The sequence below is a fragment of the Plutella xylostella genome, chromosome Z (assembly GCF_932276165.1).
Source record: "Plutella xylostella chromosome Z, ilPluXylo3.1, whole genome shotgun sequence".
NCBI classification, from domain to species: Eukaryota; Metazoa; Arthropoda; class Insecta; order Lepidoptera; family Plutellidae; genus Plutella; species Plutella xylostella.
In genome coordinates this window covers 14,472,749-14,486,580 of record NC_064012.1, presented here as the reverse complement: position 1 = coordinate 14,486,580, position 13,832 = coordinate 14,472,749, and the positions used below count along the sequence as shown (strand labels likewise).

The 13,832-nt window shown below is 38.3% G+C and overlaps 1 protein-coding gene across 13 annotated transcripts in view; it reads left to right on the top strand.

Moving 5' to 3' along the window:
- The window catches only part of LOC105391698, a 66,653-nt gene extending 53,212 nt beyond the window's left edge, over window positions 1-13,441 (top strand). For 12 of the 13 annotated variants that reach the window (XM_048632383.1, XM_038122256.2, XM_038122253.2 and 9 more), the window contains 6 exons: window positions 2,628-2,765; window positions 5,677-5,829; window positions 6,419-6,597; window positions 8,701-8,904; window positions 10,853-10,999; window positions 11,537-13,441. In XM_048632383.1, the coding sequence (XP_048488340.1) occupies window positions 2,628-2,765; window positions 5,677-5,829; window positions 6,419-6,597; window positions 8,701-8,904; window positions 10,853-10,999; window positions 11,537-11,794 (1,079 nt within the window). In that variant the 3' untranslated portion in view covers window positions 11,795-13,441. Of the gene's footprint in view, window positions 1-2,627; window positions 2,766-5,676; window positions 5,830-6,418; window positions 6,598-8,700; window positions 8,905-10,852; window positions 11,000-11,158; window positions 11,186-11,536 lie in introns of all 13 variants that reach the window. The other variant, XM_048632384.1, reaches the window with a different exon arrangement.
- The last annotated feature ends 391 nt before the right edge of the window (window positions 13,442-13,832 follow it).

Sequence of the window (13,832 nt, the reverse complement as noted above, 5' to 3'; positions counted from 1 at the left end):
CGAAGAGTCCGTCTACTCGATCGACCTCATCAAGGAGTTTGAGGCCGTCGGCCTCGCGTGGAAGGCGTTCCTCGCTGATTGGCTGCTCAAAGGTCTTTCCCCTTTGTGTCCTTCTGTTCTGTTGTGACGTGCGTTGTTTATGTGCCGGTCTGACGCGGGCGCTTGGTGAATAGGTCGTGCGAAGCCCAGTGTGCGCTCGGTGTTAGGTTTGATTTGAAGTGTGATGGAATGGGACAATGTTGCATAGAAATGCCAGAGGATTAAACGATACCAATGGACAAGCAAGAATCACTGATTAAATACTGTTTACCATATTGTATTTAAGTTGTCTAGTCGCCTGCTTTTGATCCTCTGTCTATATTGCGATTCTATTAACATATTCTGAATATGCCTATAGACACAAGAATATAAATTGAAAAACCATCGTACCCATGAAACAAGTGTTTACATTGTTTGTTTATAACTCTTCTTTAGTCATAGCATTAAGAAACTTGAAATTTACGATGCCAATATTGTTGCTGTGCTTGTACAGTAAATATAGACTTGAATCCGCATTGAATATTTGAAATAATACCTTTAGAAGTGAGTATTTGTGATGAGGCAAATGTCTTCTAAATGGAAAATCAAACGTTGTATATTTTAGCATATGAAGATAAAGCTACTAATCAAGTAAAGTGTTCTTTTGTAAATATTAAGAGTGGACAGACATAATCTAAAGATAACCTTGATAAAGTAAATATCACACACTGACAGAATCCACTAAAAGAAATATCCTAGAGGAGACGTGCACATTCGGAACAGGAAGTCGTGTAAATATCCTCAATCCCACACAAAAAGATTACTACAACTCCAAAGGCCTAAGCGGAGCTCTGATGGGTTGGTGATAATGGTGGAAGATTCAACGCTGTACCTACTATCTGATGATGATAATACAGAATCATAAGGAATTAATGATAGAATGCACAACATCATAGCAATGTGACTAAAAACCAATGCTCAGTGTGGTAATGCAAGAAATATCATGCGTATTATCGCAAGGACCTTATAGTTTGATAACTCATCCTCATCAGTATCAGCCATCTATTGTCTGCCGTTGGATGCACAGCTGTAACAAATACAAATGGTTTTGGCTGTACCTATGTGATGTTAGATGCGTCAAATATGAATAATGATGTGAATAAATAATAATAAATAATAAATGTTCCCTATGTCACCATCATCTTCAGCTCTATTATCTACCGTTGGATGAACAGCTATAACAAATACAAATGGTTTTGGCAGTACCATGTGATGTTAGATGCGTCTAATAGGAATGATAGTTAGCTCGTATTACCTCTATCACCAACATCTTCATCATCATCTTCAGCTCTATTGTCTACCGTTGGATTCACAGCTATAACAAATATAACTAATACAAATGGTTTTGGCTGTGTTGTTAGATGCGTCTACGAATGATAATGAGCTCGTGGTTCCTGCTATGGTCAGGGCCGCTCTATTTCTGTCCACGTCGCGTTGTAAACAAATAGCGCGTTTGGTGTTTACTTCGTTTACTTTTGTTTGTGTGTGTGTGCGGTCAGCTGTTTGAATTTGGGTCTTTATGAAACTGTTGCTATGGCGTGAGCCCTTTTAGTAAACACAGAAAAGTAGTAAAGTAATCTAGTAGTACTACTATGTTAGTGTTATGGTTGGTCAACATAACTAACTCGACTCCTTACATCGATCAGATTGTTCTTTGTGTTAATGGCAGCTAAATCTATTATATATATGCATATTATTGCGACTTTTTGTGTGCCCATCATGCCCAGTGTGATGAAACCATCAATTGATCATCTCAATATTTACTAGTACACCATGTTTAGCAGTTAAAACTTTGCAACGTTTTTCATGATGGGAAACTATATGGACCTACTCACTTAAAAAAAACACGAGTGGGAATAATATATGGAAAGAGATGGATAACAGCTGGGTCATTAATGATTTTTAATCATTAGAAATGATATTAGATTTTGGCAAATGTTAATGTGCGCGCCGTCTGGTCAAGGCCAATTTATTTTCGAGAGCGTCATGGTTGTAAACAAACTACTGTACACGTATTTATTTTGTATTTTGTGTTAGCATTAGCTTTTGATCAGCTGTATCGTCGTATTTGAATAATGTTTAGTGGGATTTTAAGGCAAATTTAAAACACGGCACTTTGTTGAGGTCACGACGGTAGGTCTATTTTGTGTGGTGTGGTAAGGTTTCATTCGCACAAGAATTTAAAAAGCGTGTTGCGGTTGACCCATTATTATTGCGAATATTCTTAAAATCCATTGATTGAGGTATGATTGCGGTCCAAAATCTACAAAGGAGCAAAGACGGAGCCAACTGACCACTAATCTGACTGACTACTCCTTTAACCACGGTAACAAATGCTAGTCGAGCTCCAGTATCTGACCTAAGAAAAAAAACATCTTTTTAATTTTTTTTATGAACATTTTGTGTCTCACTGCCCACTGCTGGGTCTTCCATCTATCCCTGTCCATGGCCTCCTAGTCTCTAGCTCTTCGAAGATCTATTCCTATATTTATAATATAACTTAATTACTATACTTATAACTAAACATCTCTCCGCTCTCCCATTTCCAGAGGAGGACGAGTCGCAGATATTCGTCAAGTTCTTCAAGTTCCACAAGTGCTACGACCTCATCCCGACCTCCGCCAAGCTGGTGGTGTTCGACACGCAGCTGCTGGTCAAGAAGGCGTTCTTCGCGCTCGTCTACAATGGTGAGTGCTTTCCCGCGGGATTTGCGGGATTGAAATTGTTGAGGTGTGATAATGCAGGGCAGTTTAGTGCGTGGCAGTTTTCATGAAAACCGTTCCTTCATTGGAAGGAGACCCGTGCCCCAAAAGTGGGTCGTGATGATGATGAGGTTTCATGAAAATCCGTTGTATAGTTTTTATCTGCAACGTGGAAGAATTATTTGCGTAATGACAAACTTTCGGGTTTGTATAATATTAGTAGAATACTTGTGCTCGCAAGAAGAAACTTCAGACTCACCAATGGTTAAAGAAGTAAGAAGACGGGGGTCAGGAAGGAATCTGGCTTCAAGGTCAAGTCTCAAGTTGATTCTTGCGAGTATAATGCATGTAGCAAAAGAGATACGCATCTACCAAGCACATCTCGTCTGATCCCTACACTTATAGTTATGTAAACATGAATTGCATGCATATAGTTACATGAATAGAAACATCGCATTATTCCTCTGTACACATTTTAACATGAAAGTATAAGCGGTAATTGTGGACGTATCTATTTTGCTAACTTTACATCACATTTACACTCGTCTGTTAGTCAAGAATCAAGTCATATTATACTGTCACTCATCATCATCAGTCGACAATGGTCTGGAGGGTTACCCTGTACCGAAGAAAATGAAGAGCTGTCGTGCAATCAGCACGTTTAATACAACTAGATAGAGTCGTGAATCGAGACTTCGTTTTCCGTTTTATACAGTGAATCCCATGCTGCTAGGCATAGGCTAGAACTATAACTATAAATTATTTCCTTTATGCAGGCGTATCACTGATATTATTTCTCCGTTTATCGACAACTAATGCAATGCATGCAATAGCGAACGCTTTCATTATTATAGTGGCAAAACTTATGTGCTTTTTCAGTTTAGAATTTTTCCACTTTGAAACTCTTCCTCACCCATATTTTTAGTTATATTGTTAGCGTCATAGAGCAGCGAATGTTTTTGTCATCTCCTAAATGTATTTATTGTTCACTGAATGCGCCTCGCCCCATGCCTTTGTTCCTATTTTCATTCACTTGTGTTTTGTGCTACATTTTCACTAAGTCGCATTCTTGCCAGTTGCTTGCAGTTAGTTCTTGTATTGTACTCAAGCTTTTGTTTACTTTCACGTTTATCGAAGCTTTGCTAATTGTTGCTTCCATTGTCATTGTGCTCTCTAATGTATTTTTTCGTTTTCTTGATTGTTTTTCAATGTTGTTGTTTGTGTGTTTTGTTTAAATATTTGATTTTCATTTCGGATGTTAATTAATTAAGTTTTTAGTTAACAAGTTGCTGAATGCAAGCTTTTAGTTGTATTAATTGAATGATCCGTATTTGCGCTGTTGCGGTAGTAGATAAATATCAGTGAAATGGTTTACTGTTCGAATGTTTGTTAGTTTTAATTTAGTTTGTTTGTTAGAAGTAAGCACTTCGTATTTGTGTGTGTTTTTATTTATTTTATACATGTTTGTTTTCATTGATTCATTCATAAACATGACATGCTTGTCCCTACATAATCATCTTATATTATATGCCATCCATACCTACTTTTTGTTTGCGAACTTTATAATTTTATAATTTTAGCGAAACTAACCAAATGCACTTAACTACATTTTTTTTTATTACCACAAATACAGGTTGTCTGTTGCGAATTGTTTGTATGATTTATTATTATTACATTTGCAATAATTATGTCGGCGGCGTACTCACATGCCCACACTGTGCAAGGGGATTCGCCGCAAAGATCGGCTATATAAGCCATCTTAGGGCGCACGCGCGCCAACAGAACTAGGGGTCGAAGTGGTCGCCATGGCCGAAATCGGTCGGACCAATCATCATCATCATTACATTTGCTTCTTCATATTTCCTTTTACTGATAATTTGCGTACTTATACCATAATTTACAATAATTATGTTAAAACTAAACTACTAAAACGTCAGCTATCCAAGTGGCCTTTTCGTATTAGCTGTCATTTTACGAAACAGTTGAATGACCGATCTGTTTGTTTTTATCTTGCGGCCTCGATGATAATCTGTAGCGATAAGGGATTACAAGACAATAGATTATCGCGCATACATGTCCTGTTTATGTCACATTACACGCTAAATTTAGTTCAGATAGCAACGCTGCCTGGCATACATTGGCGAACACAAGGAACTTATAATTTTTCTCTAAGCAATGTGGGAAATTGGTTATGGGAATTGCCTGTTTGATTAGTTTGAAAAGAAAAACTATGAATCAACTATGATTATACCTAATTTTGCTTTTGTTAATATATTACGTTAATATAGAACGTGTGTGAGTTATTAATATTTTATCTTATCAATCCCTAATAAGTAAATTGGATTTCTAAATCTGGCAAGTGTCGCCATCTAGTGGCAATTACTGCCATACTCGGCCACTTTGTATTGTTATAATAATTTAAAAGTGCCTACTTCTACGTGACATCTTCCTATACTATAGCGTAGCATTGGAAATAAAACGCCCTAGTCTTGGAGGCATGGCATTTATATGATTGATTTACGTTAAACACTGCTATGCGATGGATTTTTATCAAATATTGTTTTAGTCAAACCACGGCCTGGTGTATTCTTTTCTATTTTATCATCACCATCATCATCATCCCCTGCGCGAAATTCTAACAATTTATAACTCTGAGCCACCTCATCAAACAGGTGTACAATTAGAGAGAGCGTTTCGTCGCGAGTGTTGCGAGCTTCCGCCTAACCTAAGGTTCCACCGGCAAGGCGACACACGAATTGTATAAAACTGACAGTTTTCTATTCAATCCTCCTGTATGGCTCTCCATATCCCCCTAATTTCAGCTCCCGTGTATATTGAAGCAGCAAGCCTGTGCAAAAGCTGCCATTACTTACTTGTATCCATGTTCATTCTCCAGGCGTCCGCGCCGCGCCGCTGTGGGACAGCCAGCGGCAGAAGTTCGTCGGCATGCTCACCATCACGGACTTCATCAAGATCCTGCAGATGTACTACACGAGCCCCGACGTGGCCATGGACGAGTTGGAAGAGCATCGGCTGGAGACTTGGCGACGTGAGTGTACTTTTCTTGCTACAGTATACATTCACAAACCGGTGCAGCGATTAAAAGATTTTCGAACCTCCGTTTACATTGCGTATCGTCAACTGTCATTGTCAAAATGTAAGGCAAATTTATTAGTTCCAAAAGTTACTACGTTGGCGCTGTTCTTTTTCATATGTTTGTGTAGTATCGTACAACCTGTGATTGGGGCTCAGAGCCTCACTTCTAAGTTAAAACGGAAGGTAGGAAGGACGGTTTGCTGGTAAGGCCCAGTCTACCTCTGGATATGATTGTGTAGAGAGTAATTCTTCTTTGATCGAATTTTACATACTAAATCCCTCGGATCGCGCGATCGGATCGCGTTGGATCGTTTGGTGGAGATCTGGCTGATACCAACCTGCAATAGACCAGCGTGGTGGAAATGGTCCAAGCTTAAGAAGAGAGTTTATACCTTAGGTATATCCACAGAGGTTCCATTCGAGAACTTACGTGTCAGATAATATCATCATCAGCCCGTAATCGTCCACTGCTAGACAAGTGGACTTGGGCCACAGAATCCAATAAAACAGAAAACTAACACTTGTTTATTCCATCATTCCAGACGTGCTGAAAGGCTCGGTCATGCCTCTCGTCTCCATCGGTCCGGACTCGTCCCTGTACGACGCGATCCGGATGCTGATCACGAACCGGATCCACCGGCTGCCGGTCATCGACCCGGACACCGGCAACGTGCTGTACATACTCACGCACAAGCGGATACTGCGCTTCTTGTTCTTATATGTGGGTAGTTTGAGGTTTATATCTAGATAACACTTCGAGGTTTAAAAAGTTTGTTGTGGGAGTTCTGCTAGTTCAGTGTGCGAATCGCGAGTACTGTCGACTCTAGTCGATAGCGTAATTCGATAGCAATTTGTATGACATCTTGATCAGCGCCCCTGTCGGCAATGTTAGAAACTAATAAAACGCATACAAATTCCAGTGACTTGCCTATTGAATTTCCATCGACTTAAGTCGCGATCCCAGCGCTTCGTGTCAGCTTACTACATGTTTATAAAAAAATGTCTTCTATAGTTCTGTGGCTTTTTGATTCTCTGTCGATTTTATTTATTATCTTCTTGCTTTCATAGACATAGCGGAAAAATTGCCCTGAGATAAGATAATCAGCCATGATAAAAAGTAAGCATCAGATTATGATGAAAGTATGCCGATATAGTGTTTCAATTACATTATCTGAAAAAGTGTGAACACTAGTAACACAAATTTACCAATGCTTTTTAAAGGAAATACATACATTTATGTTGATTCAAAATAGCACATGTCACTGAGTACCGTTTGTTGATAGCTAGCAAATTCGTAGGCACTCCCTAACATAATCTTCCACTTCGCTCATCAATGAGCAAACATACCCAACAGATGTCTAAATCTTAGGTTACACGGAATAAGTGCCAATTTCACCATTCTCTCTTAGAGCATAACCAGGGAGTATTGGTTAACTTTTGACACATCTGTCATGAATTTTATATGGAGATGACGTTTAATATATGAATCAATCCCTGTCGGTTATAGCTTGACAACTTCGTGCGCGACCCTCCTTGCGGGGTGAAAGAAGAGGCGGGGGCGAGGTAGCACGACATTTTAGAAGACGAGTACACACGGAGAAAAGTGTGCCCGGATAAATCTCGCGATAACGTGTCACTATATGTGACGTAATGTAAGAGTAAATTATGTTGATCAATAAAAAGGTTCTAAAAACTAGTTTCATTATTTAGGGTGGATTCGACCAAGCTCGAGTAACTTTTTACTCACGAGAACACTACCAGTTACTCGGGAGTAAGCAGATTTTGCATTCTACCAAACCTCGGCCAAACCAAGATTCGGCACACGGTTCTAGAGAAAACCCCCGAAGATTATATAGTTGTCGGGGAGTGGGCACGAGCTAGCAGTGGTTGGTCAATGATTCGATCAGCCAGGTTGGTATCGCCATTCATCATCACACCCCAGAAATAAAGGTACAGATAGGTAGTACACACTCGATTTATTCGGAATTATCGATCAATCTTACAAAATACACGAGGATGCACTTGATACAGTTGGATTAACTTTGATAGCGAAACGTGGTGATCCCTGCGGAAGGTTCACAACCGACCCGTTCAATAATTTAAATCAGATTAACAGTCCGTCCCTACTCAACCGACTACCCACCTTAGCTTTTTATTTTTTAATATGCACCGTCCACAGATTCCAGCCAAACTGCCAATATTTCAAGTGACAATTTGACGTTTCGATTAATCGAATAAATTTAGTAAACCTTATTATAAAGCATGGTAAACTCAAAATCTTCTTGAACTCCGACATAGTTTTATAATGCGATTTAATCTATTTGCGAAAATTACGATTTGTGGTTTTTGACGTTATTTTATTGACGAATCATAGATAATAATAATATAATTATTAAAATTCAAAAGGTAAATATTCCAAGGATTGTGGCGGTTCTGGCCTCAACACTCATTACTAAGACTAATGGTCTCAGGATCAGTGGTCTCATGTGCGTCGAACTCAGATTATGACAGATTTTACAACACATGTGGCCGCCTCGACTGCTCGGCCGAGACTGCCATAATAATGACGTGCAGTGCACGCGTTGTCCTTCCCCGCTACCTCACCCGCTACCCGCTGTCGTCTTGGGTACCTCGTCCCCTCCGCGTCTGTCACCCCGCAAGGAGGGTCGCGCACGAAGTTGTCGAGCTATAGATAACCGAGAATGGTGAAATTGGCACTAAGATTATATGAACACACGACCTATATATATTGGACAGACAGAAAAACGTTAAAATATACATCGGCAACATGTCTATTATAACTAACCGCCTTTCACCCCCACAGATCAACGAGCTACCCAAGCCAGCCTACCTCCAATGCAAGCTGCGTGACGTCAAGATCGGCACCCTGGCCGACATCGAGACAGCCAATGAGGAGACCTCCATCATAGATGCCCTCAAGAAGTTTGTGAACCGACGCGTCTCGGCGCTGCCGTTGGTGGATGAGCATGGCCGCTTGAAGGACATTTATGCCAAGTTTGATGTTATTGTGAGTGTTTTGAAGTATATTTAATAAGGTAGACTAAATTGAGAAGGTATTCTTACCAAAATGGCGTATATTTGCATTTATGAGTGAATGATAAATAAGAGGATTCCAAGCAAATGGACAACATTTCATTTTCTTTACCCTATATTTTTATTAGTTATTCGGAAAGTTTATAGAAAATTAGTGGACCCGTATTTTTTTATTTGGTATATACATCAATTTTTGCATGTTATTTTTAACTTTAAAGTTAATTATTTTAAAACCGGAAGAGACGTCACATATTAGGCTCAATTTTTATTTTTGTCTATTGCCTGAGTCGAAAAACCATAAATGACACTGACAAGTGACATTTAAACTTTGTTTACATGCCAACCAACAAATGAGTCATTTTCAAATGACCTTGATATTTCTAATGATGGAAAGTAGGTACTTATCATGTAAAAAAATAAGCCGAAGCATTTTTTCAGCTGTGTAGGCGGTGGCATGCTCTGGGACATATTATATAGAGGTCATCTCTTAATAATAAATAAAAAAAATAGTCAGAAAGTTTCAGAACAGAATTAATGAAAATGACCCAAATAAACAACAACGTCACGATAAAACGTCAACGTCAATCAAAAATGAAAGTGACAGTTACTTTGTTTTTAAATCTATAGGCTTTGATCATCAAAATGCATCACACCTGATGCATGACGTCATCAGCACTTTTTTACTATTTTATGATTTTCTCAAAAATGATACATCCAAAAAATACAAAAACAATTTTTTTGTGGCCTTTAGAGCTAAATCTCGAAATGATTTTCGATTTACAGCAGCTTTAGTTTTTTGAAATGTTGTCCATTTACGTTCAACACATTTACACGTTGCGCTTGGTATGTATGTGAATTGGAACAAAAAATTGAAAAAAAAAAAAAAAAACATGAACAATACGTATTTTTAATCATCATCATCATAATCAGCCAAATAAAAATTATCTCGTATCCCAACATATACTATCCTAAAATGTGCCATAAAAAATCACTAAACGGAGCAGATCACAAATATACTTCACGAACTTAGCCAGCAGTCGGATCTTTGCTTACTTAATAATAGCCCTTAACACCAAGTATTTAACGAGCAAAATAATTAGTTTTAAAACAAACTACCCACAACCCCCACAGGCTGACGGAATAGGCCAATGCCTATTATAACAACTTTTAAAATTATACCTTTTTATATTATTGTATACTAACATATGTATATAAGTACTTATATACTACTAGTTTTAGCTTAACTATAAATAGTAGATAGTACCTACCTACTTACCAAAATTTGTGGCTTCATTACTTTGAATAGATTATTACGATGTTTTAATTATCTGAAGTTGCATTGTATATCGGCATGATTCCGTCAGCCTGTGGGGAATCCATTGGTCGCGTTTTTTAGTAATAAGTATAATTTACTACAGTCAAACTATAAAGTCCTGATATCAAAGAGTGCAATTTTGCTAAGACTTTTTATGATCATCAGTTATTTACTTACTTTTACATACATTTTAAAAATAAAATATGGATTGATTATGGATTTTAACAGATAGTCCTTTAATAAATACCTATAACAGATCGATTAAATACGATCTTAAACGATTAGTTAGGATCCACTTCCGTTTTCACGACTTTGTAGTTGGACTGTAAGTAACAATAAGTATTTAGAATTTTAAGTTCTCATTTTGAGTGAATGTTTTTTATAATGTTCTTATGAGAAATAAAGTACCTTAAACCTTAAACCTTAACAAATGCTATTAAAACAAATGTCACATGATTGAAATCCAGGCATTCCTTTCAAATCTACAACAACCACAATAACGCTAATAATAGATTACACAATTTGTGCTTTTATTAATTACTCTCTTTTGCTGATGGCACTTCCAACTTACAACTTTCTCAAATTCATCTTCTAAAACCTCTCACAGAACCTGGCCGCAGAGAAGACCTACAACAACCTGGACGTGTCACTGAAGAAGGCCAACGAGCACCGCAACGAGTGGTTCGAGGGCGTGCAGAAGTGCACCCTGGACGAGACCCTGTACGAGGTGATGGAGAGGATCGTCCGCGCCGAGGTCAGTAGTGTAGCTAGTGCGAGTGAGACAGCAGTAATGTGAAGAGCACGCAACGAGTGGTTCGAGGTCAGTAGTGTAGCTAGTGCGAGTGAGACAGCAGTAATGTGAAGAGCACGCAACGAGTGGTTCGAGGGCGTGAAGAAGTGCATCCTGGACGAGGTGATGGAGAGGATCGTCCGGGCCGAGGTTAGTATCGCTTCTTACTAATGTACAGTTGTACAAAACCACGGCTCGTGCACTGTCCACTACATGAAATGGGCCAATATAAAGACTAGAGGGCTTTCCAGAAACTTTGCTCTTGACAGGCGGGTGAAGATATCACACAACACATGTCATATTTACACCTACGACCTGAGAGCCTCTGCCGAGGGACAAATCAGGGACGTTGGCATAACAGTCGAGAGTTGCTTACTTACTACTGCGCCATCCAGTCGTATCTGACTCTTTATCGTCGACCTTAGAAAGGTCGCTGGTAGTGCTTTCATGACTGACTGTGCTAGAAGGCAACATCTAACCCCATCCAATTTCCTTCCCCAGGTGCATCGTCTAGTCGTCGTGGACGAGGAAGACAAAGTGATCGGCATCATATCTCTGTCGGATCTCCTCATGTACCTAGTTCTACGTCCCACGGGCGACTGCGCCCCCAACCCTAGCGGCACCTGCAGTCTCAGAGCAGACAGCCTCCACGCCTCATCCATCGAGGAGAAAGACGAAGATAAACAGGAGACAGAGAAGGACAAAGAGACGCCAATAGACAACATACCAGAGAGCAAGGAAGAGGAAACGGCAGAGTAAGTTGCGGTTACGTTGTGTTTGAATTGATATGTGAGATTCTGTTGAAGGGAATTTGCGAGTGAAAAGCCCATTCGCTCGCGCGATCACTGAAAATGTTAAAGGAAATATAACGGATGTTCACATTCCCGTTTGTGAAGCAGCGTGCTTAGGACACGAGCTTGAAATGTGAATACATGCGTCTGTGTAAGGCAGAGGTTGCGTTCGTTAACAGACTATGTTCTGAGATATGACTTTATTTCTTCCAATAGCTGGCAAATTATTAGGATTTTAAGAGTAGCTGATGCCTTATTCGGTGTCTGTGGTTCAAATTGTTTGCCAAGCTTTGTAATCACTGCGGTCGTAACCAAAAATCTTTAAAATAATTACGTATGGATAAGTTCATTTGTAGATACTTGCAATGCAATGTGATATTGTTTTTAAATGTATTATACGCTTCTTAATCCTGTAATAATGAGTGTGCCGATATTATATCAAAACAGTTCTTGCTTGGTTGTCTGATTTCCAAATGTTGTGGATTCGTCAATTGGATTTGTCAATTTTGCAAGATGTATTTTGTGAATATTAATGACCACAACATTATAAGGTGGTTCGAGTGAAACTATTTTTTGTGCGTAAATGAATGAATGCTTTGCAAGATCATGTCTTAGCTATTGGACGCCGTGCATCCGCCCATCGGATGGTTCCTCGTCAGAAATTGCTGACAGGACTTTTTTACGGCAGAACCTCCGAATATTGATATTGGCTGATTGATTTTTCTATCCTTGGAACAACTTGATTTGACTATTTTATACGACTCGTTTTTAATGTCTAGTTAATTTGATACGGAAACTAATATGATGCCATCCATATTTTGTTCACTATGTGATGCAATCGACTTGGTACGGGTTTATATAGTTTGCATTAACTATGATGTTTGCTGAATATGCATATTAGGTGAAAACTATAAAATCTCTACTAAGGATAATGAATAATAACAACAATATAATTTAAAATAAATTGAAGAGCAAACCTTAGTTTGTTTCATAATAATCATCCCTGTGTTTCCTACATTTTTATTATTATGTAAGTAATACTAACTAATATTTTTCTATATTATAAGTGAACCTCCACAAACGTCCTTCCCTGCAACTCTTTAACATATCTAACCCCAGAAAAGCTCCTAAAACTTATATTATACCAAGTATATGTCTTGGTTTGTTAAAAATTAAAAAGCTATAGAGCCAAAGTCCAATGTAGCATGATTAAAATGAACGGCAAGTTAAATAATAAGGTTGTGAATGCCACAATTGAGCGCTTGTGTCCAATAAAATTTACTTACTTTTGATAAAAGTTTATTCCTATTTTTATAGTGTCGTCAATTTTATCATTAATAAAGATTTGAAAAAACATATTTAGTATTTATAAACAAAAAAATGTATCACCGACGCACTAGTGCTGGTGTAAAAATTTCTATATCGCAACGACAATACGATGTTAGCAATGTAATCGAATAAGTGAATCTATTGTGTGTTTCTACAACATGTGGTATGTTTAAAGTAAGTTTTCTTTATCATAGGTTAACAAGGTTGATCGGTGAGACCGAATATACTCGCAAACACTTGAATTTCGGACTAACGGGACTAATCTGGATAAAATACTTTCGACTGTGAAAGCGAACACTTTCAAATTTTTATTTAATGCATCACATGAAAGTTTTAAGTACACCACAATTTGTACACACATTTTAAATAATATGGGGTTAATTTAGCGGTTGGAAATTAAAGTGGTTGAGTGTATATGAAAGCTACAAACTCAATGTATTCAACAAGATATGTTTGAGTGTGTTGTATATTATATTAAATTTATAGTTTATAAAGATACTGTAGGACAGTGTGCAGATTTTTGTGAAAATACAATCCATAACCATTCCTATAATTCGTTTGGCAAGAGATATTGATGTCTTGGATTTCCGCTCGAGATTCTGCGCACGAAAACATTATCTGTTGCTAGAAGATTCTTGTAAAATGTATTCAGGAGGGTTCTCATGAGTGACTGAATC